General features: G+C 35.1%; 1 protein-coding gene and 1 pseudogene across 3 annotated transcripts; one reads left to right on the top strand and one right to left on the bottom strand.

The window, feature by feature from the left end:
- Nucleotides 1–409: 409 nt before the first annotated feature.
- On the bottom strand, nt 410–6,600 carry LOC127418110 (HLA class II histocompatibility antigen gamma chain-like). 3 transcript variants are annotated; one of them, XM_051658499.1, is made up of 8 exons: nt 6,383–6,600; nt 3,227–3,396; nt 2,969–3,069; nt 2,791–2,842; nt 1,733–1,831; nt 1,444–1,641; nt 972–983; nt 410–790 (listed from the first exon to the last, which is right to left on the bottom strand). In XM_051658499.1, exons 1-8 carry the CDS (start codon nt 6,457–6,459, stop codon nt 786–788), a joined length of 714 nt encoding a protein of 237 aa, XP_051514459.1. In that variant the 5' UTR covers nt 6,460–6,600; the 3' UTR covers nt 410–785. The 3 variants fall into 3 exon arrangements, with proteins under 3 accessions (XP_051514459.1, XP_051514460.1, XP_051514461.1); XM_051658500.1 differs by having other exon boundaries at nt 1,733–1,828; nt 6,383–6,598; XM_051658501.1 differs by lacking the exon at nt 972–983.
- A 12,284-nt stretch (nt 6,601–18,884) lies between these two features.
- LOC127417861 (uncharacterized) overlaps nt 18,885–24,823 on the top strand; it is a 119,050-nt pseudogene continuing 113,111 nt past the window's right edge.

Here is a 24,823-nt window from a genome sequence, read left to right as displayed (position 1 = left end):
TTATATGCTCTTAAAATATACATCCTTTATATATATATATATATATATATATATATATATATATATATATATATATATATATATATATATATTTTAAGTGAAAATGATTTGAATGGAAATTTCCGTTCATGAGTCAGTATAAATTGAGGATGTGAAACCTAACCAGATTCGTTTCTTACCTGTTTTGATTGGTTTCTGTGGTGTTGCAATGTGGTTGCTAGGGTGTTCTGATATAGTTTTATCATCCAACAGATTAAAAATTCAAGTCTGATCACTTAGCATATTATAGGATGTCACATTAGTTTAATACAGTGTTAGGAGTTTGTTCAAATCAATATGAACGAAAGGAATAGTGATGCGTAAATGAAACACTACTAATAAATCTTGCAGAAATCATACACAAGTCACATTTGCAAAGAGCATGTGTTTATTACAGACCTCATATTTACATAATCACTCTGATATTCATCTCTGAACACGTATACAGTAATGACATTACACAATAGAAGACTTAACATTAGAACAAGGGTTAGAATAGCAATAACATCTCTTAGATATATTATATGTGCACATGTATTCTGAACACAAATATAAAGAGATCTTAAGTAGAACGATTTTGGGATTATTCAGACGCTCCCATCTAACAATGTCTACGTGAACTGAATTATCGCTGGGACAGAGTTAATAAAGCTTATCAGGATAGGAGAAACTGTTTCCGTGACTTTATGTTTTTGAAGATCTCACAGAGTTGTCGGTGGAGATGACCTTCGTTAGAAACACTGACCTCACTCTGTAAAAAAAAAAAGAAAGAGAGAAGAGGGAAAGTACATTAGGTTGCTGTAAAAAACAACCAAAAAAATCACAGAAAATTCCGGTTTATTTTTAGCACATTATCAGTTACTTGTGATGCATTGTGTGAGTATTAATATTACCAGGACAAACTGTACATTTGACTGTAAATTAACACTCACCGAGAATGTCAGCTGTGGGTCCATGTTAAGAGAAACATAAAAAAGAGAGATAGGAAGATGTTAGTATTTAGATTACAAGACCACTTGTGTTCAATTCAAAAATGGCGCCTTCTCGTATGTCAACGATCACCATGTGTCAAGTTTGAAATACGCAGGTGATTTCAGAGCTACAACAGAGGGGAAAATTGTCAGTAAGGACTTAAATTTGGGTCTGTTACTTCAGAAGACTTGGAATATGATGCACAATTTGTTTGGATATCTTCATCCAAATCCCTTGGCATTCAAATGAATGTCTACTTTCCTTATGTGATACTTTAATGCTGCCTGTTTGACAGCCATTATGCGACGGAGCACTCTGAACATTCTGCATTATATCTTTTGTGTTTCATAGAAGAATGCAAGTCACACGGGTTTGGAACAACACGAGGGTGAGTAAATACACGTGCAATCACGGCAAGCCATGTACACACACCTGAGCCACACTGTGGTCTTCCACGGATGCGTGTTCCCTTAATCTCGTTGCCGTCCTTGTCCACACACCAGCAGTATCCGGTACTGTGCCAGCACTGTATGGGCAGATAGTTGCCCTGCTCGTCACACTGAGGGCGGAAGAATCCGGGTTTCACCTCCCTCATCGACTCCAGCTGACATTTGCTCTGCAGCTCAACGGCTGCAGGGAGACACATGTGTCATATCTGAACAGCTTCTTTAAATCAGCATGATCAGGTGTGTGTGTGTGTGTGTGTGTGTGTGTGTCTCACCTGCAGCAGGTGTGCCCTTCACCTCTTCCTCTGGGTCCATCAGCAGTGGCATACTCATCATGGGATGATGAATTCTCTTCGGCATCAGTCTAGAAGCTTCTGACAAAACGTGCAGGTTTAGTAAAAAATCCTCAACAATTTTATGCAATATTTAAAATGTACGTTGCTTGTCAAAATGAGTTTGAGTTAAATACATAGTTATTTTATCAATCAGATAGCTCTGACTATAAATACACTTGTGAATGCAGATTATGTTTTGATGTTTTTTAATGTAATTTTGATGTTGCTTGGCAACCGTGAACTACCAACAATCAGGCTACATCCACACTAATACGTTTGATACTTACAATGGAAGTCAATGGGGTCAATTTTTGAAAGGTTTAAAAGCAGAAATGTGAAGTTTATAATTTTTATAAAAGCACTTACATTAATTCTGATTAATTAATTGGAGCTGTGAAGTCATTTTAGGGTTTGTTAACATTACACAGATGCAGTTAGTAAGTGATTTTATTACACTAAAATCATGTTAACACACATTATGTCTTGTCTATACCTTTTGAAACAGTGAGTATTTTAACGTTCAAAAATTGGCCCCATTGACTTCCATTGTAAGTGTCTCACTGTAACCTCATTTTTTGCTTTTTTTTTTTTTTTTTAAAAGGAGGCATAAGTCGAAATTTGTTTTTGTGGTAATCAGCATTATGACTGTCGGTCAAGCTTGACTTGTATTAAACCCGGAATATTCCTTTAAGCTAATGAACTTTATTATTATTAATGAATGAAAATATGTATTGAACATTTGTGTAATTTACCATACTATTGTTGCCCCTATATTTAAAGCTATTTGCCATTCGAGTCCGTACATTACAGTGATTTTACCTCACTTTGCTTTGCAGGACGTTTCATGCTTTCCTTAAAATAAATTTGCCTTGATTACGATTTCAACTAAAACTCCCCAACTTCTCATTTCTTCTCCATTTTTCGCTTAATTTACAGTAATTGTTTTTCTCTTCTTCTGTACACCCATTCCTAGTTTCATTGTGTATTTTGTTCTATACCTCCCACTAGTCCACTGCCCTGTCTCGGGTTCAGAAAAGCTGGGTGCAGTTTCTATGAAAGCAACAAGGAGAAATAGACATTGATAATAAACAACTGATGCAACACTTGTGAGATTTGAATTACATACGAGAACTGAAAACACAAGGTAATAATCCTCTAAAAACACCGTTCTCTGACCATGAGGGGAACGCTCTGTTTCTTGTCGGATGTCTCATCGCTGTAGTCCTTCAGCAGAGGCAAACTTTGCATTGGCAGCTGCATCACCTTTGGAGCTCCAGCTGTCACACAGAAGATCAGACACATACCAATTTGGGAGAGGATCATTATTTTTCAAAACATAATGCATTTATAGAGGTCCTAGAATGTCATTTGGCTTTCTGAAAACAAAAAACAAAAAAAACAAAAAAAACATTTAAGCATTGCTCTCTCTCGTACCTGACATTTTGCGGGTGAGCTCACTCTTCAGTTTCTCTTGTCCGTCGCTCAGAGCGTTGATGTGCTCTCTCTGACCCCAGACGAAGTAAGCGGTCAGCGCCTGACCCGCCAGCAGAAGACACGCCAGAACCGTCAGCCCAGCCACCTTCAGCGCTTTACCATTAGAGTTCCTACGGGGGACAACACAAACTAATATTATCCACAGCTGATGTTTGTTAGATTGGGTGTTGGGTTATGTTTAATAATACATTCTTCATGTTAAATATGGCTCAACTAAACATTCACATTTTGATTTGATTGGAGGGCTTCTATGAGTGTTATTCTGAGCAAGTTTAGTTCGAAAGATTAATTATCTATTCATTAAAAAAAAAAGAAGGAAGAACATTTTTGAGGGATTTTTCATTAAGAAATTATTTGGTTACACTATGTATAAGGTATAAAGTATTTGTAAAGCATATACTGATAATTTATAAACTATTGATTGTACATTAATAAGCTACATACAAATAGTTTTTTGTTTATATTCACTGTAGCAAATGATTTATTATTTTTTAAATGCATTTAATGTACAAATGTCTGCAGTATGACAAAAACGTCCTAAGATTTGAATACTGATCAAAAATTCAGGATTCAGGCCGGGAGGCGCCCTGTTCAGGAAGACACATTTGTCTCTCATAGAAAACCATTTGGATAATCAATACATCAACAACTTGTATTACTTCAAAGAGAATGCAAATGTTTAAGTTCGCAAGGCATTAAAAATAGGACCCGATGAAATATCATCAATTTCCATTTTATTTTTTCTGAATTCCATGTTTAAAAGATTCTTTTTTAAATAAAAAATATGAGTAATGAAATTATTTGATCAAATAAAGTGCTTCAATAACATCTTCACAGCTGAATTTAAAACAGCTATTATTTTGGTCAAATAACATGAGCACAACAGAGAATCACTGTATAAATTAAAAACTTACAGTACACTCAGTACAACAGCACACTTGCTTGTGAAATTTGCTAAAATATAATTATTCCTGATATAATAGTAATAATATTTATAATAATAATAATTATTATTATTAAAATGAATATTACATTTTTACTATGCAGTAGTAATATATATTTTTTATCATCATTTCTTCAAATTCACACGTCCATTTAAACCGAACTTATTTTGATGGATCACTGTGTCAGTTTCTCTGTCTGTTTGACAGAAGTTTCACACTTCTGGATAAGCAGTTCACTATGTGGTCGTTTGATTGTTTAAAAGGCTACAATTTCATGAAATTAATAGTCTGGAATGTGCTGCATGCTTCACATTAAATGAGCGTTTTGCTTTCTGTAATCGAATTCACAGATTATAGAAGTCATAATGTGGTGTTTTTAGCAGGTCAACGCCTTCACACATCACACTGAAGTGTGCAACACAAGAGAACTGGATATTTCTGAAATGAAATTGCAGGCTGCTTTAATAATCAGACTAAGACACATGTACAACACATTTACAAGATCAACGGAAGATTTAGTGACAACGCAGTACTGACCCGAAAGGGTGAAACTCTCACACTGGCCCCAGGACAGCTGGCCATACTTACTGTTGAACCATGTTAATAAATGTTTAATTAGGCATATATAGTTCTCACTTTAGATTAGGTCACACACAATGCTTAGCTAGCCATTAGTAAGTGCTTTATTACGACCTTAATTAAGCATTAATTAATTTAATAGTAAGTGTTCCTAAAACATTAATAAACACATTAATTAAGCAGAAATGTGTATCCAATTCATTACATATTTAATATATTTATTAACTATGAATTTATGCTATTTATTTTCTCTCCCATTTTTCTCACCAGTTTGGAATGCCCAATTCCCAATGCGCTTTAAGTCCTTATGGTGGCGCTATCTAAAATATATCAGTTAAGTATGATTAACAAGTTGTTTACTAAGGATAAAAAAAAACAAAAACATTATCAAACTGCCTATATATGAACATATTAAACAATAATAAATAATTTGCTAAAGTAAATAGAAACAAATAACATTCTATTTATATGTAGATTATTAATGTATTAATAATGTAGGAACAATTTATTAATTAATGATCAATTAACTATAAACTAATGCTTTACAAATACGGTACACCATGTAGTTATTATAAAGTGTTACCAATTATTTTAATAATGCTATCCTTTTTTTTTTTTTTTTTTTTTTTTTTTTTTTGGACATGTGACAAAATTCATAGAACATATTTTGAAATTACTGTAATAGTTGAATTGGTCAAAAACATTAAATACAGTTCTTGTATAATTGTTATACATGGAGTTTTTATGAGCTTATATTTACTGAGAGACTAAATGTAATATTTGCACTTTTAAAATTCATTTCCCACACAGCAGGGACTATTGTAATTAACTGCGAAAAAAAAAAGGCTTTAAAAAGTGATTAAAAAAGGTTAAAAACATCAAAGTAATTGTGACCGATTACAGCATCTAAAATATACACTTTCCCTTATACAGTTTAACCTAAAATCTTGATTTTGAAATATAAAATACACCATCAGTGCTTTTTGCCAATGGCCCATTTATATATAAATGGAAAGCTAAATGATTATAATGTATTAAAACTGCACCACAGATCTGAATTTATTAAAACAATTCTGCATGTAAATCAAGCATTGTTTTATAACACCACAGAGATTAATATACGTAATGTGTCTACAGATTCTATTTAATTCTATACTTTTACAAAAGTATGAAAAAAGGATGACAATGACTCAATCGCACTATTAATTTCACAGCACAAATATTTATAATAGCAACACCCAATCATTAGCATCAGCGCCTGTGACGTCACTGGTTGGTAGGCAGAGTTTAATTTCCATCAGTCCTATTTTGTTGAATGACAAGAACTGAGATGGGTTTAATAATGAATAATTGTCATTAATAAGTGTTTTTATTATGTGCACAATACTGAATCCCATTCTGAAATGAGCAAATGTCCCCCCCCCCCATGCATTAAAGAAAAAGTTCAAAGTTTGCTTAAATAACTACCACAACAAACACTATTATAATTACAAACATCCATTCTCAATAACGCATTAATGCTAAACGAATCAAAAAAAGTGCCCCAAACTTGCTGATTGACAGGTGTATTTACCGTGAGGATCCCGGGCTCATGATGGTCTCTTCGCTTGGCACGCGCTGAATCAGCGCCTCGTTCTGTTGCTCTGGCATCACAGGTGTGTGTGTTTGTTTAGGAGCTCCAACACTGAATGAAATTCACAGGGTATCCGCAGGGTTTTAAACGCCACCAGAACCCGATTTTCAGGATGTTTCTGAAGAAAAGCCTCCGGTTTCTAGAGATGTGAAGGTAGATTCAGTTCTCCAAATGGGCATCTTCAGATCTGAAATGTGATTGGCTGATGAGAAGAGCGTCATTAGTTGATGGAGAGACTGAAACTTCAATGAATGTCTGACCATGAGAAAGTTTTACAAAACAGAAAAGTAAAAACGGTCCCATTCCTCCTCCATGTTTGATCAAAATAATCTAAAAAAGACAAACAATTAGTCGATTATGATTCATATTGCTTATTTTATACAGTATAGGGATGAGATATAGGGTGCCACTTTATTATAACTTTCAATATTAAGTCAAAAATTGTAAAGGTAATACTTAGATTTCCTAATAATTATAAAAAATGTATATAAAAAATACATTAATCAACATTTTGTGACGTTAGCATCTACGTACATTTCTATAGCAGTCTACATATATTTACTAAAGATCTGTTCAGCATTGTATAATATAATGTTTAATGTAACATGTTACCCCATACAAAAGACTTTGCAGCACCAAAAGTGCAAAATTATGCATTATGTTGAAATAAAAAGCGCTCAGTTTCTCTGTTTGGCCACTGCAGAAGCTGTTGACATGCAAATATTCTGTGTGGTGAAGACTTTCCAAAAACACAGAACTGAGAAATATGTTTCTAATAATAGGTTTCTAATAAAACTCCACAGTGAGACATCATCATGTTTAAATGTCAAATGAAATCAGAGAATATGTGGTCTTGAAAGGAATTTGGATTTCTGACTTGACTTGAAAGCGAAAACACATCAATAGAAAAACGAAATTTTAAGAACAAATCTACTGTAAATATTGGTTTGTAAAAAGTCAGCTGAGAAGTTATTTTGAGGCAGTGAAATCATGTCAACAAGTGCCGTAGCCAAGAATATTAGAGATAATTATTTTACTTCAAATATATATTTATAAAATGCATAAATTCTGCTTTCTGAAAGTGTGAAAGAACTGTTTGAATGCGGCACCTTTCAGTTGCTAAGGAAAAAATGTGGCCCATCCATTTTTATTGTGGCCCACCCAAAAGTAATTTGCTGGCTACGCCCTCGCTGTCAACACACAGTTCTCTCAGTTTGACTCACAGATCGGAGCATGGTAAAGATTTACAAAACACTATGTTGTGTTACAAGAAATAGAGGAAGACACAATAACTACGTTTCCATCCAAGGGTTTTTTGCGACAGAAAGTGCTGCACATCAAAAAGTTTACCAATATAGCTGATGGAAACGCAAATTATCGCTAAAATTTCGCAAGTGTCGACATAATATGTTTCCTCTAACTCTGTTGATACTTCAAATGTCATGAAAAACTGGTTTGGAAACGTTTTTTTTTGTGAGAAAATTGGCATTGACGTAAAACTATAGTGTCGCATGACAGAATTTACCCTAATCGTTAGCCTGTGTTAATTATGACGACGGTATACCTCCTTGAAAGCCAATTTATTGTACGTGAAGCATTACTCGCACTGTTATGGATTGGTCTTAACGGCATACCTGCACAGATCTGATGCTGCAAACACATCTGTGTCATGACACTTCCAGGAGTGCCAACACAAATATCTCGTATCATGCACCGGTCATCGGCAAGTACAAGGAGAACAAATGAACGGCCACTCTTTGCGATTCATTTAATTGCGGTAGACATCCGTTTATTTATTAAAGTTGCTTTTCCACACCATTCAATTAGCCCACAATACAAAAAACATCATTTCTGTGCACAAAGATATTTTAAATTAAAAATAAATACACAATACTAGGAGAAAAGCTTCAGTGTGCTTTTTTTGAACACTAACTTATAGCCCAATTCTGTAAAATTATTGTTTAGCTTACTTTTGAAAAAATGCCGGCAAAATTCCCTGTATTAACTTAAATAAATTAACAAATGAAAAATAATATTTTTATTTTTTTATTTGTTTAAAATAGCCTATTGAATATCAGGAATGTATCATATATGTAAACTCTGATATTACACCGCATCAATGTTTCTTTAATAGTTGTGCACACCGCATATACACATGGATGGATGCTCCTTATACTAAGACCGAAAGTTTCCCCCACTACTTGGTGCACTACCGGTGGCAACCTGCGATAGGCGCAACATCAGGACCAATATTACCGTCCTATCAGAAGGGCAACTGCTCCCTTTTGATTGCATTTATTTGTGAAATTAAAATGACCGTAAACTGGCTAATTTCAGTGAATTATCTCAACACTCTCCCCATTTTACCAAAACTTCAGGGGGAAAAAAATGTGGGACATCTGGGAGGCGAAAATGTACACAATTAGCAAAATACACACATTTGGGTATGGAAACGGATTAAGGGCAGATTTCTTTTGCGCTAAACCAAAACGTATGCGACAAAGTGTTTTTTTTAAGCATGACGTCATCACACACACCATTTTTAACAATAAAAGGCCATTTGAATGGAAACAGGCAGAAGACGGCAAATTTCGCAAACATTTTGTTGCGCATTTTCACTTTGTCGATAACAAAACAGTGCAGAAAGTGGATGGAAACTAGGTTAATGTCTGAATACAATTGTCACTTTTTTATTTTTGATTATATAGAGCTATTAAACCTACATTGCAGTTATTGGAAATTAATGTAGTTGCACATTTTTGCAAACCAACTGCCTACTGAAATACAGATTTTTCACATTTACACTTTCTGACTCTTTGGTCCAAAGAAACTTGTCGTATTTAAATGAGGAATTCAACAAACAAAAATAAAAAAATACTTCATGGTTCTTCCATGAATGAACTTTTATCATATGTACATCTAATAGACCTATATTTGTATGAAAATAAATACATATTATATCTTTGGTGTGACTTTACCTTGTTATGCTCTCAGACAGGCACGTGCATGGGGGGTGGCTCTACGGGCTCGAGCCCCTGCCCTTTTGCTGAGGTGCCCCTCCGAGGTGTTCCAGGGTAACCTGGTCTCATAGTGAAAACGTGACTCTATGTACATTTTTGCTAAACTTGTTATACGTGTCTCCACGTACAATTCCCTGCAGTTTCCATGTGAAATGAACACTAGAGGCACTACAACTGTGTGTTTTATTCCCTTTCACTCAAAGTTTGACTTTAATGGCTGATTATGACTTATTTTTCTCTCTATTACTCAAACCCTGCTATTTTATGATATCGACAGTTTTACTGTAACGCATCTTTTTTCATAAAAATGATAAATTTTAATGCTTGTATTACAGACTCACCTACATATATACACTTATTCCAAAATGATTAGCTTGTGTGGTAGCTTACCTGATAGGGTGTTGGACTGTGAATCAGAGGATTGTGGTTCATGATCAGCCATGAACTCAAGCTGACACGCGATGTCAAAGAGGAGGCACGAAATGAAGTGGTTGGTTCAGAAAATGTGATTTTTAATTTTGCTTCTGCATTTTAAAACACTAATTGTTAGATTTAGGCACTGATAAGGTAAGGATGTCTTTTTTAAACATCTCATTTATATTTTAAAATGCTATTGGTTAGGTTCAGGCAAAAGTTTTAGGTTAGGGAGGTATGTTTTAACGATTCACCTCAAACCTCATCTGAATACACCATTTTACTCGCTTTTGGCGCCCCCAGCTGGACAGTTCACTGGAAAACTGCAGTCAAACGTGTTATACAGCATGTACATTTTGAATTGCAAAAATGTTGTCATGTTCAGTTAAATTTCATGAGATCAGGCGGTCCATGATGTGCAAATGCCACCCAAAATAAAAGCTTGCACACCCATAGGAAACTGTTTTTTCTGCTTAATAATAGTATTTAGGGGTGTAAAAATGCAGCAATATTATATGCAAAATTTTGATGCATCGATTACAGAATTTAATAATCAATGACTATGATAATCCCCAATGTGTTACAGAGGCCATCTCACATTACACGTGCACTCTTGTGCGTGACTGAGGAAACAAACGTGCACTTTAAATTAAAAAAGTTGAGTTTGGATTTCTGCCTCGTTGTTCATAACTGTGCTCGTCTACAGTATATGAACAAAATAAGTTAATTATTGTTCATTTCTTTCCCAATTACAAAATATTATGCATATTGTGGAATTTTTGGAGAATACAAAAGATTTAGAACCGTCTTACAATTGTGCATTCGTCTGCTCAACACAATGCATTGCGCATTATTTAATAGCCACAGTTACGTTTTTGAACCAGTGAACGTAACCTAAACGTAGGTATTTTTTTTTATAATTTTTTTTTTTTTTTTTTTGTCAGTTGTCCTGTATAGTGCAAATGATCCCACCATTTATATTTTTGTATTAGCATATTTTGGAAAATAATTATAGATATAAAATAATTTAATGGAATGTTGTGACTAATTATTAGGCCTAATATTTGGATACTTTAACAGGCCTAAGTACAAGCCTCCCCCATCGACGGACAATTTTAAAGCCTCAAAATGTCCCTGTCTCACATAACTTTCATCTGCATCTGTGTTCAGTGACAGTAGTTACTTCACTATTTAAATGAACATGACTGTGTACAGCTATTATATAAAGAGATTTACAAACAGTGCTTGAATTCAGAAGCAGTTAATTAAAATAAGTCAAATATTTTAACCCCAAAAAAGCAAAGGCACATGTCATGGAACAATCCAGCAAATGTCTTGTGAAATTTAATAACACATTTCCATCAAACTCAATAAGTAATATTTAACAATCAAATAAAAAATAAAAAAAAACTAGATATTTTAAGTTTTGTTCATAACATTTTCTTAAAGATCACAATTATATTTGACAGAAGTTTGTTTGGAAATTGAAATGGGTAAAACTTAAAAATTGTCTAAAATATCTTTTTTTGTATGTTACTGTCTTTTAGAGTTACAGTTTCATTCAAAATTACACACCCCACGAGCTCTCCCACATTGTATGAAAAACTGACACATGATAGTCATCCATGACAGAAAACGTATAAACGGGAGAGTCAAATATTCTCATTCGTTTGAAATTCCCTGCTATTACCATCAACAGAAGACCACTGCAGTCATCTGGCACTGGCAGACACTTCCTACACACATTCCCTCAGACATGGGAATCACCGGCCTGAACTTTCCCTCTTCTCTTCCTCAACTGTTGTTCCTCATCAGTGTCTGATTCAATCAGTTAATATGTAGAGCAGAGCACAAAAAACAGTGAAAACATGGAAAACCCCTCACTGTTTTAAATATTCACACATCAGAATTCTTTGAATTGTAAAATGTAACTTCACAGAGGTAAATCAAAGAATATATTTTTACAATACTGTTTCCATAAAGGGTTTTTTGTTCCTTTGATGGCATTGGAGAATCATTTTGAATTTTAATATATTATTTATATATATATATATATATATATATATATATATATATATATATATATATATATATATATATATTATTTTTTAAGAAAATAATCTGTACTAGTGCTTCAAAGAACTGCATGCTTCATTTAATAACACCGATTTAAACAACCTATAATGTAGCATCTTTCATCACGGCATATGAAAGATAAAAATAGCTTTTTACAAATAATGTTTTTGGTTGGATAAGTACCAGCAGTATCATTTCATCAAGTTTTATAATTTGGTAGATAAACGCAAAACATTTTCTTGGCAGAGGTACTGCCAAATTATCGTCATCAAAGATTAGTGCCTTTGCAAAGGACTTAGAGGCCGTACTGTAGGGTCGTTTTTAAACTGAATATACATTAAATAAATAGTTCACACAAAAATGAAAATTCTCTCATTTATTCACCCTCATGCCATCCCAGATGTGTGTGACTTTCTTTCTTCTGCAGAACACTAATGAATATTTTTAGAAGAATATTTCAGCTCTGTAGGTCCATACAATGCAAGTGAATGGTGACCAGAACTTTGAAGCTCCATAAAGCACATAAAGGCAGCATAAAAACAAAACAAACATAAGACTCCAGTGGTTTAATCCATGTGTTCAGAAGCGATATGATAGGTGTGTGTAATAAATAGATCAATATTTAAGTCCTTTTTTACTCAAAATTGTCCTCCTGCCCAGTAGGTAACATGGATTTGTATGCTGCCTTTATATCATTTTTGGAGCTTCAAAGTTCTGGTCACCATTCACTTGTATTGTATGGACCAACAGAGCTGAAATATTCTTCTAAAAATCTTCATTTGTGTTCTGCAGAAGAAAAAAAGTCAAACACATGTGGGATGGCGTGAGGGTGAGTAAATGATGAGAGAATTGTAATTTTTGGGTGAACTACCCCTTTAATGTAGCTGGCTGTTTTTATGAAAGGTCATCTGTTCTCACTAAAGCACATTTTTAGCATTGTGAATATAATTCTGTCATACATGAAGGTGAAATTATCACAATCTAAACTTTGGGCAGATAATGTAAAACTACTGCTACTACAGCTGCTCTAATTTGTGTTGCTATGGTAACATATTTCCACATTTCCTAAATATGGTCATAAAAGGGATTTATGAATGTAATTATTTTCAGATTGTGTTTTGGGTCTAAAATGCCTCAAGAGTTCAGATTATTCTCAAAGTGATGCGAGTTTGCAATGGGCATTTCTAACACTGTTTCTATTGAAGCATTTTCCACGAAACCTTCGGTTATGGGACAGGAACATTTTGTTTATTGTTTATGGTTTATAACATTCCTTTAATCTTGCAAAAACATTAGTGAAATATAAAAATGCTGCAATATATTTTCAAACCACAAGGTGGCAGCAGGATCTTAGTCAAACTTGCCCTTAGAAGAAAATGAACAGTCCACTATTTCAACAATATTCCCTGCTTTAAAACCAGCCTAAAATCAACATTGATCCCATTTACTTTAGTTGTATTTACATTTGTTGGTCTTATTTACATTTGTCTTATTGTGAACGGTTCATCAGTGCACATTTTCCCAAAGAAGCTACATGTTTGTCTATGTAATCTGTCATCAAAATGTAATAGTTTGCTCCACCTCTGAAACGACTGGGATATTCCTACTTGATTACTCCAATCTCCAAACATAAAGGCATTCCCTTGCAAGATGCTTGGAAGAGCAGGGCCGGATTAAGACTCCTGAGTGCCCCATAAGTTTCTCAAAGTTACCTCTCAAAAAGACAGCCTTTTGTTTCGGTTGACTGTAGGTAAATTTACACCGTATCCAGCACTGTATTCGTAAATATCCTGATACTGTTTTACTGCATGAGAAACCGCTCCAAATGATTCAGTGAGAGAGCGGTCTGAACGAATTGTACTGAATCACGAATCGATTCAGACCGTTTTGCAAGCCCGTTTGGCCAATTCACCGAAAAGAACCGACTCAAAAAGAATTATTCATTTGCAAATAGGGCAACATTAGTTCTTTTAAACAGCCAACAGAAATATGGGACATGCTTCATGACTTATGATATATTCTGAGAGTAAATGTTTCTCAGGTCAGTAGTAGCACTTATGGTATGCACAGTGCGTATGGCCGTACAGCTGCAGGCGCCACTGGTGACTGGAACAGACTGAAGTTGCAAATGTTGTCAGCCACTGACTGTGTCATATGAGACAAATTTAATTCCTGCAGGGGGCGCTCGATGGCTCATAAAACCTCCATTCATCTGCATTTAAATCTAAGAACATTTTATATCTCGTAGAAAACATTTTTACGCTTGACAGTTATTTTTATTATTTTATCTCCTTTTCTCCCCAATTTTGGAATGCCCAATTCCCTATTAAGTCTATGGATTTAATAGGTCATCGTGGTGGCGCGGTTACTCACCTCAATCCGCGCATCTTATCACGTGGCTCGTTGTGCATTACACCGCTGAGACTCACAGCATGTGGAGACTCATGCTACTCTCCGCAATCCATGCACAACTTACCACACGATAACCACTAATCGCGACCAACGAGGAGGTTACCCCATGTGACTCTACCCTCCCTAGCAACCGGGCCAATTTGGTTGCTTAGGAGACCTGGCTGGAGTCACTCAGCACACCCTGGATTCGAACTCACGACTCCAGGGATGATAGTCAGCGTCAATACTCGCTGAGATACACAGGCCCCTTCTTGATAGTTATTTTTAATAAAAACTGATCATTTCAAGGATTCATGCCTGTGAATGTAAATCCGCTTCAGCAGTATCTATAATAGCATTTATAAAATCCTCATCCAGTAAGAATTAGGGCTGTCAAATTAAAATGTGAAATTCGAATATTCTTCGAATTTAAGAAAGAAATGCACATTCGAATGCTAAAACCGTGCATTCGAATTTTGGATGTGTGCCAAGCACTGACGATAACTTCAGATCGATCGCATTCTTGCGCTAAAAAAAGTCTAGATACAACGCAACAAATACAGTTTAACAGAAAGTCTCAATATGCTTTTACAAGTTCTTTTTAACTAGACACAGCATCTAAAAAACAGCGCTCCTGCATGAGACACTGAATAAACAAAAACAAAGGGAAACAAAGACGTTTGTCTAAGCGTCCCCCCCCCCCATTTAGTTTTGACTCAACATTTGAGAATATGGACCGACTAAAACTTTATTTATTTATTTTATGCACATTAGTTGAAAATGAAATGCTCTTTTTTAACAGCCAGGAATGTTCTTTGCAATAATATAACCATGCTGTATGATTTATCTATTCAATGCGCCCTCTTGTGGAAATTAGCTAACTTTAATTGGGATTTTGAAAATATTTAAGGTAAATTTAGTTTTTCTGCCCAATTGACAGCCTTTAGTAATTTTAAATGTCTGTGATTGGTTCATCCTATTCAGCGTTGACAAAAGGAACATGTACCATGTGACAGCACCATCTCCGTGCTGTTTTTGTATTGGTCTGGACCTCTGGATAATAATTTACACCTGATTAATGATACTGAAAAACTTTAATAACCTTTAAATTAAAAACAGACCAATTTTACATATGCTGTTATGTGGTGCCCCATGGGCATGTGCCCAATTGCCAATATGGTTAATCCGAATCCCTGCTGAAGATGATGAGTCCAGAAACAAAACTACAACGCTCCCGTTAGCTTAGCAGGGGTTCGACTGTCACTAGAGACGTCTCCTTGCAACCCAATTGATAAACAATGCTACAATGCTAGCATTTGTGCTACAGGTTTACGATCTTCAAAAGATTATCGTGTTTTGTTGACCCGTCTCTGCAAACGTCTGTTAAAGTTTTGATTCAATAGTTTGCTAATCAACACTTAAAATCTTTAGTTTATGGATTTAAAAAATAATAATTTATATTTAAAATAATGTTTAGATAACACAACTTGATTTTTTCAGTAATGACAACATTAGGGGTTATTCATTACTGAGACAAAATGTGTCCGAGCATCAATTGCACACACAAATTAATAAATCTTAAACTAGAAAGTGAAAGTTTGCCAAAAATAAACTTTGAATGCCTGATGGTTTAAAATAGTTTCTACTTAGACCGTATGTACTTTGAATACTCGGACAGAAGAAAGATAACAGAGCCAACATGACGATTTGTAGAATTTGCATGTAAATCGCAACAACAACAAAAAAGAAGAAAAAAAAAAAGGTTTTGTTTATATTTCGTCTGTCATGTTGTATTTCTGCAGTTCATGACTTTTAATCTTTTATCCTCCTGCTTGTTCTTAAAACAGATCTGTTGCCTGGCAACAGGCAGTTGCTGTTGTCCTGGTGGTGGGTTGTTTCGGAGGTTCTCGGCTGTTTTATTGTTCCTGAAACGTCCTCCTCCCCCTGAACCGTGAGTCTGAAAGCTCTTCTGTGGTGTGAGGGGAGGAGACAGGTCGGCTTTATAGACATCAGCTCACTTACGGGAAAGAATAAAAAGATGATCCCCCCACAAAAAGAGGATTCACATTGGAATGTATATCAGAACTGGGAATCAACCCTACTGGGATCAATTAAGAATCCTCTAAAAATCAAATAAAATCCTACTGGATAAACGTAAAAATCCTTGAAATTAATTCTTTATTTGATTCTTAGGCCACGTCCACTCTAATCCATTTTTGTTTAGAAACTCTCTTTTCAGTTTCCTACACTCCTAAAAATAAACGTTCCAAAAACATTCTATTTGCAGCGATGCAATAGAAGAAACAATTTTGGTTTCAGTGAAAGGTTCTTAAAAGAACCATCTTTGAAGAAACTTATTATGGCCTAAACAACCTTTTTCTACTACAAAGATCCTTTTGTTCAATGAGAACACTAATAGGGGGGCCTGGGTAGCTCAGTGGTAAAGACACTGGCAACCACCCCTGGAGTCGCGGTGGATGGCGTGCACCCTCCACATGTGCTGTCTCCATGGCGACGTGCTCAACAAGCCACATGATAACATGCATGTGTTGACGGTGTCAGACACAGAGGCAGCTGGGATTCGTCCTCCACCACCTGAACTGAGGTGAGTCACTACACCACCATGAGGACTTAAAAGCACATTGGGAATTGGGCATTCCAAATTGGGGGGGGGGGGAGAAAAATGAGAACACTAATAAAGGTTCCAGAAAGGTTGTTTCACAGTGATGCCATAAAAGAACCATTTTTGGTTCCTCAGAGAAAGAACCTTTTTCCACTACAAAAAAAAAAAAACTTTTTTTGAAATGGGAAGGTTAAATGTTCAAGGATTCAAGGAAGTTTTATTGTCATTCCAAAACATGGGCTACGTGAAAGGAATGAAACTAAGTACTGAGGTCCCCGGTAACAACAGCAAAGAATAAAAACACTAAAGAGTATAAAATTAAACACTAAAATCTAATACTAAGCAGAGCAGTGCAATAAGGCGCAGTAAAGTGCAATAAATGACAATAAAAACAATACAACCATAGAATCTCAAATTAGCAATGGTAAAACAGTGCAAATGAGTGAGTATTAATAAATAGTGTTATTGCACATGAAGAGTCTCTTGATGTATGAGTGTTATTGCACATGAAAGAGTCTCTGGTTTATGAGTGTTATTGCACAATAGAAACGTTTTTGAGTCTAACAGCTTTTGGGAAGAAGCTGTTTCTGAGCCTGGTTGTTCTGGCCCTAATGCTGCGCAGCCTTCTACCTGAGGGAAGGGGGGTAAACAGTCTATGAGCAGGGTGAAAAGAGTCTTTCATGATATGGTCAGCCCTGTTCCTACATCTGATGGTGTAAATGTTCTCAACTGTTGGAAAACTACAGCCAGTGATCCTCTGTGCAGACTTAACTACACGCTGCTCATATAACCAAACATTCTGATAAAGAACCTTTTATTTTAAGAGTGTAACAGCACCGTTTTTCAAAGTATGCGGTAATGGAGAGCGTTTTCATTATCGGTAAAGGTAAATGCTGTTCCAGTGTAGATGAGAAATGAAATGTGGTGAAATTAATGCGATTTTAAAAACGCATTAGTGTGGATGTGTCTTTAGAGTCTTACTGGATATTGTGTGACTTCTTGAAGGTTTGAAAATACTGAAATTATTTTAGAGGTTCTAAATAAAATCTCTGGCTTTTGTTTTGTCTAATGTTGGAATCCTATAAAATTCCCAATAGGAATACTTCAGGACTGCATCCAAATTATTGCAATAATTCCTATAGTTTTCATAAAAGAGAGAACACAAATGAACAGTTATGTTGGAGAGATGAGGTGTTTTATACTGTAAGTGTTGATGGCAGTTTGGTCAACATTTGGTGAAAGTGACTGTAAACTGCATGCAAAATGATGTATTTTATAAGTGTTTAGATGCCTTTGCTCTCATAGGAAAGAAAAACCACAATCTAGACCTCTTTAAAGTTTATCCTAGATAGAAATATTACATGGAGATTATTTTTTTTTCTCAGATGTTTTCCTGAGAAAGAGACTCCAGGAATTTCACATGTGTCTCCTCTAGAGTTTCAGAGATCTCAACAATGTCTCAAACTGTGCTCAGATTTGCCAAGATACCAAAGAGAACTTGATATGAACTCGAACATTTCTCACTAAATTCTCCCAAATAATCATTCATTCATTTATAGCTCTATACTCTTTACTCACTTGAGTCTGTTTTTGTTTCTCCTTGGGATTTTTGGAGAAACATCTGAGACAAAGTTGATACTTCAATGAAAGGTAACTGGGAACTCCTTAAGTCTCCTGAGCGATGAAAAAGGGGCAAGTCCTCTGGGCAAGTGTGGGATTAGATGTGTTAAAGAGGCGTGATCTGGTATATTGCTCTATTTTAAAAGGGAAAGGGTGAGCCTGTGTGTGTGTGAGTCTCTTTGCCCCTATTTTTCTCGTTTCCGTGGTCACACAGACACACTTTCACCATGGCGGCCTTAGAGACGTGCAGCGCTTTGGAAGCTCTCGTGCCTGAGTCTCCCAAACCTGAACCCTGTGTCAGGTCGGAACTGGACCATAACCAAACACATGACCAGGACCAGGATCAAGATGGAGACCAGGCCCTCCAAAGCCAGAACAGGAAGAAGGAAGATGATGAGGAAGATGAAGGGACTTCAGGATCTTCAGAATCAGGAGCCACTGGATCCGGAATGGGTGGAGGAGAGATTCTGTATCGACCGGAAGAAACTGGAGCTCATGCTGTATGGTGTGTGTGTGTGTTTCCTGAGGTTTTTGATAACAGAAGGGTTGTTCTGGTTCCAGGTGAATATTGATGACTATAATCTGTCATGGTTTTCTGTAGTGCAATTCCTGAAGCTTCATTAATCTAACGTTTTTCTAAGCCACCTGTCACTGCTTTTCATAGAAAAGTTCATTGTAGATGCAGGAAAATGTGATGTCAGTGACTGTTGGTCTGGAGTGATGAACGGGTTTAATGGTCTTGTTATCACAAGCTGTCCAGGAATATTCTAGAGGTTAACTGAATTAACCGCCTGTGATTCATCAACATGAGCTGAAGTTGACATTCAAATCCCACAGAAACTGAGACAGAGACCGATTGAGCTTGTCAGAGAGGAAATATCTGTAAAAATCTGGATGTTACATGATGTGTGTGTGTGTTTAGGTTGAATTGCTGCTGCTTAAAAATTAGTAGGTTGCTGTTTCATAGTTCAGGAGACTTACTGAAGTAACGGTGTCTCAGATGTTTCTTCTAAAATGCATCTCATGCAATACAAAACAGACATAAATGAGTCAATTGTTGACATCTAGTAAAAGTATAGAGCTATAAAATGATTATGGCTTGCATAGCTCAGATTATTTGGTCTTTGAAGAATTGGATGAGAGATGCTTGATTTCATATCGAGTTCTCTTTGGTATCTTAGCACAGTCTGAGACATTAATGAGATCTCTTCTGAAACTCTAGAGGAGATGTGTGAGATTACTGGAGGCTTTCTCTGAGAAACATCTGAGACTGGCAGGAGACTGTTTCTCTCTTCTTTGCTTTCCAGGAGAAATAATTGAGAACTCATTTGTGATGTTTTTGGTCTCTTCAGTTTGAAGTGTTTGCTGAATCAGAATTTGAGTCAGTGTCATATGCTTGAACATAACTTTGCTGCTTGATGCTGTTTCTCAGAACTGACTTCAGAGTCTTTTCTTAGCACATACACACACTGGTTGTTCAGTCATTCTTCGTCGTCGAGCTGTGTAACACATGGTGATAAGGAGCGTCTAATGAAAAGAGGGATGTTCACACTCACACATATTAAAGTTTATGTTTACTTACAGTATAAGGGTGGGCAAGGAGGAGGCGGGAACCTACTGAACAGTCAACATAAAGTTTAATGGTAAACTTAAACCAACATAAAACATAAGGACACAGACACACATGCAACGCGGCCACGTGCGTCTCTCTCTCTCTCTCGAACTGGCACCTCCGGCACCCCTTTATCTCGCTCTCCAGCTGATCAGCCGATTCAGCGCCGGCTGTGCCTCCTCGTCACATATGTATTGTATGTAAATTGTGATACAGTCCAAATTATTAATCTTTGAGTAAGTAGAGATAACAAAAGGTAATTTCATAAAACCCTTAATTTTGGGATATTTTCCATCATAAAATAAAAGTGTTGTACACTAACTTCTCTTTATCAGTCAGTTGTGGTGAAAGGTTTGGAGAGGAACATCGCCAGTCTGTACGAGGCCAGACGTCTGCTGCCCGGACTGGACTCCAGTGAGGTATCCATGATGACCAAGCCCTCTGTGGACCCTCTGGTGTCCAGTAATGGAATGACAGGCTAATGGTTGAACGTGCTAATGCAGCAACTGCATCTCACAGAGACAGGAGCGTGTGCATGTTAGTGTTTCATTCTTTTCTTTTTAATTTTTTTAACTTCAGTTTCATACTGTAAAATGTGTTTGTACCTGTCATTCTTTAGCCACTTTGCCTTCTCCAGATACTGTATTTGGCTTACTTGCTGGGAAGCCACACCCCTCTCCCCCACCTGGATTGGCTGTTTCCTCAGAGGATGGGTGGATCACACTCAAAGGGGCGGAGTCTAAATTAGAGAAGGTCAGTGCTCAGTATGCAATAGTAGCATTAAAGGTAGGCCGGCATATTGGTTTTAATGATTTATCGGTGCCGGTAGTTGCTTTTTGGAAGTATCGGTTATCGGGAAAACAATCGATGGCGTTATTTGTCGATAGTTGTTTTTTGTTTTTTCATATAAAAATAAGAGTCCCCGTTGTGTTTCGGGCTTGTTTATTCTTAAAAGTCCTGCGTTATGCACCAAATAAAAAAAATAAAAAAATTCTGGTTTTCATTGGGATTTTGGTTGAACAATAAACTGCATCTGGGATTTCTTTTCATTTTGGACTCTTTGTCTGTTCCCATCATAGTGAGGAAAGAATAAGACTTTTTTTTTTTAAACTATCAACCGATTAATCAGTTATCAGCCTTTCCCATCACCTTAGGTATTGGCAAAATCCACTATCGGTTGACCTCTAACTAGCATACAGTTGAATGCATACTGTGCTGTATATACTGCCTTCATTTTTCTGAAAATTATAAATGAAACAGAACACGGTATGCAACCACAAACATTGCAAATTTAACCTGTAGTTTGCTACACTTTTGTCAAATGACCTTGCTTTGATAAATGTATGTATAAATAAAGTAAATATACGTATAAATATATAAATAATTCCAATTATTTTTAAATATAAATGCAGTTATTATTACTGTTAAAATATCTTAAAATTTGACTATTACTAATTATACTAATTTGACGATTAAATGAGTGAAAAAAGTAATATTACAAATCACTGCAAATATCAAATGTAGTTGAGCATTGTGGTATCCATGTATAAAGAAAGTTCAATAGACCTAAATCAGTACTACAGTCATGGTAGCATGTCAGTCCAAACATGCCCTCAGTTTCCCCAATCATAAATCACATGTGCTTGTACAACAATTAAATTCAAAGTGATACTGTTATTGTACATAATAATGCAAAAGTTTAGACGGCAATACGAATTTCACTGCATCAGATTCCAGAGCATGAAGATCATTAGACACGAGCCGAAACGGAGGACTGCGTCTTGCCACATGTGGAGGTGACAGAGGTTAGAGAGGTCGTTGTCAAGCCAACTGCCTCATTAAGGAGAGGCAGCCAATCAGAGGCCCCCAGAGAGCCAAACCAAGAGTCGCGCCAACCGCTCGCATCCGAGAGCTCACCGAAGTAAAACTCTCCGTCACCTGACGGAGACACCTAGACAGACAGACAGTAATAAAATGATCTTTGTTGCCTCCTAGAATACATTTTATCTGACACAGTGAGTGTGTTTGTTTCAGGTCAGTGTGAGTCTGAGAATATTCCCCTCTGTGAACAATAACAATGAGGTATATTACTTACTGAGATATGTACAACACTATTTACTTTATTTATGAATCATTTTGACCTTTGTGGACATCCGCAAAGAAAGGTTTTGTCAGATTTTGCTCACTTCTGTCCCTAAAGTATGCAGTAGCTGTCCCTATGAATCAAACTATCAAATCATGCTGCATAATGTGTGTAGTTTTTTTGTTTTCAGTGTTGTCATCTGCAAACAGGAAAGAATAAAACACACTAGAACTGAATATTGGTCGAGTTTAATTACAGGTTAATCTGGTGATCATATACAGCTACAGTTCTCATCCACCAGCTATTGGAGCCTCCATTTCCTGTTATAAATACAAAATATAGCGCACTGTGTGTGTGTTTGTCTCGAAGCATCTCGACAGTTCATAACTAAAACCATAATTTGTCTAACGCTTTGTTTACTGTTTGTTCAACAGGATCATTAATATGAGAGAAAGAAACATCTGGCAACACATGGTTTGTCATTTTTTGTTCGATGACTCCGTATTTACACGCCTTTTAATACAAAAAAAATAAAAAAAATGATAGATAACAGATTTCTTTTCCTGCACCTTATGTTATGTTGTATGTTGTATGTTATATGCTATATTTAGGGCTGTAAATGGATAAAAAAAATAAAATAAAAAAAAATCAGATTAATTACGTGATATGTCAAAACAACTAACAAAAAGCCTCCAAACAAAGATAATTTTGTATGTAATGATTAGTAATTAAATTTAAACACAATATAATGTAAATATAATTATTTAATTATATATACACATGACATTATTAAGGGAGCACACAAGTAAAACAAATATATTATAATAAATATAATTATCTTAATATTAATAATAATTACTGAGAATGCACCAAAATATAAATAATTTAGTATATGTTAATTCTAAACATAATATTCAAATAAAGTACATTATTTTGAACAAACGAGGATATTATATTATATTATATTATATTGGGCTGTTAATTTTTTTTTTATCAGATTATTTACATGATATGCCAAAACAAAGAACAAAAAACAAAAAGCCCCCAAACAAAGATAATTTAGTATATAAACACAATATAATATAAATATAATAATTTAAATACAGTACATTATTATGGGAGCGCACAAGTAAAGTAAATATATTAATATATAATTACCTTAATATTATTAATAATTATTGAGAAAGCCCCAAAATATAGATAATTTAGTATATATTAATTATTCTGATTATTTTATTTATTAAATGTATTATATTAGTTATTTATTTATTAAATTTATAATATTTAAAAAATATATATTATTAAAATATTAAAATAAAATATATTATTTTGAAAGAAAACAAGGATTGATTTATTGTGTGTGTGTGTGTGTGTAATATATATATATATATTATTAATAAGTCAAATATATTTGTATTTTTTAAAAACACTTTATAACAATAATAAATAATAATCATCAATTTATGTATTTTGGTAAAGTAAATTCAAACAGATTTTGTTCAGACTAATACTGTTGCTTTACATAGTAATGGAAAAGACAGTGAGAATATTGTGCATTTGTTTTTTTGTGATAAATATTTAGGGAAGTATTTTACATGGCCAATAACATCAGATTCTTACACTCTTCATTTACTGGAGTTTTAACAGTTACACATTACAACTTTTCCTGTGGCATTTACACACAGTCTCACGCCATTAAAATATAATCCTTATGTGATGAAACGTCACATCTTTGAACATTAAAAGCTGTAAAGCGATTTAAGTTCTTGGTTCAGCTGTAAATTGTTATTCTGGTCATATGGCTGGATGGACTGATGATGTGTGTTAAAGGCTGCATCTATTTGGCATTCATCATGCTGTATAAACCTCATAATGGATTAAAGAGTGTGCCAGAGAGGTGATATAGGGGAACCATTTAAGCATTACACAGAGCCAGAGAGGCTGATAGAGGGACTCATTTCAGTGTAACACGCTGCCAGATTTATAATGGAGTGAATTCATATTCCATCTACAGACAAACACTTACTCGGCTGTCTTGTTTTTATATAACGCTAACTATTATTACTACTGACTAAACCAAACCACAATCTTAAAACTTAAAAGCATTTTTAGATTAAAAAGAAATGCGTGTGTTTTTTTGCAACTTTGCACACTTTGAACACTGTGGATTTCTAGACAGTCCCATGAAAACATTTTTCATTTATTTAATTTTTCTACTAACAGTTTGTGTACATGCAGCACAGGAGACTTATGTCATATTTATCATGAAAATAATTTCCAGCACATCTCAAATTCTGTATTGTGTTTAATAGAATCTGTGCTGGAAAATGACGCTGATGGAAATGACATTTTTTAAGTTTTTCAAATAAAACGAGCGACTCTTTTGTCTTGCTAAGGTTAATTTCATAGCTAACATTTGATGCGTCCAAAATACTCACAATTAAATAATATTTTTACACTTTTTACATTATTTGGCAAAATTACAGCTTTATTGATTTTTATATAAATCATTTTCACACAATAAATATTGTAATGGTTTATG

This window comes from Myxocyprinus asiaticus, chromosome 27 (assembly GCF_019703515.2).
Source record: "Myxocyprinus asiaticus isolate MX2 ecotype Aquarium Trade chromosome 27, UBuf_Myxa_2, whole genome shotgun sequence".
Lineage (NCBI taxonomy): Eukaryota > Metazoa > Chordata > Actinopteri > Cypriniformes > Catostomidae > Myxocyprinus > Myxocyprinus asiaticus.
The sequence above is the reverse complement of the archived record's forward strand: the minus strand, read 5'-3'. Positions and strand labels throughout refer to the sequence as shown.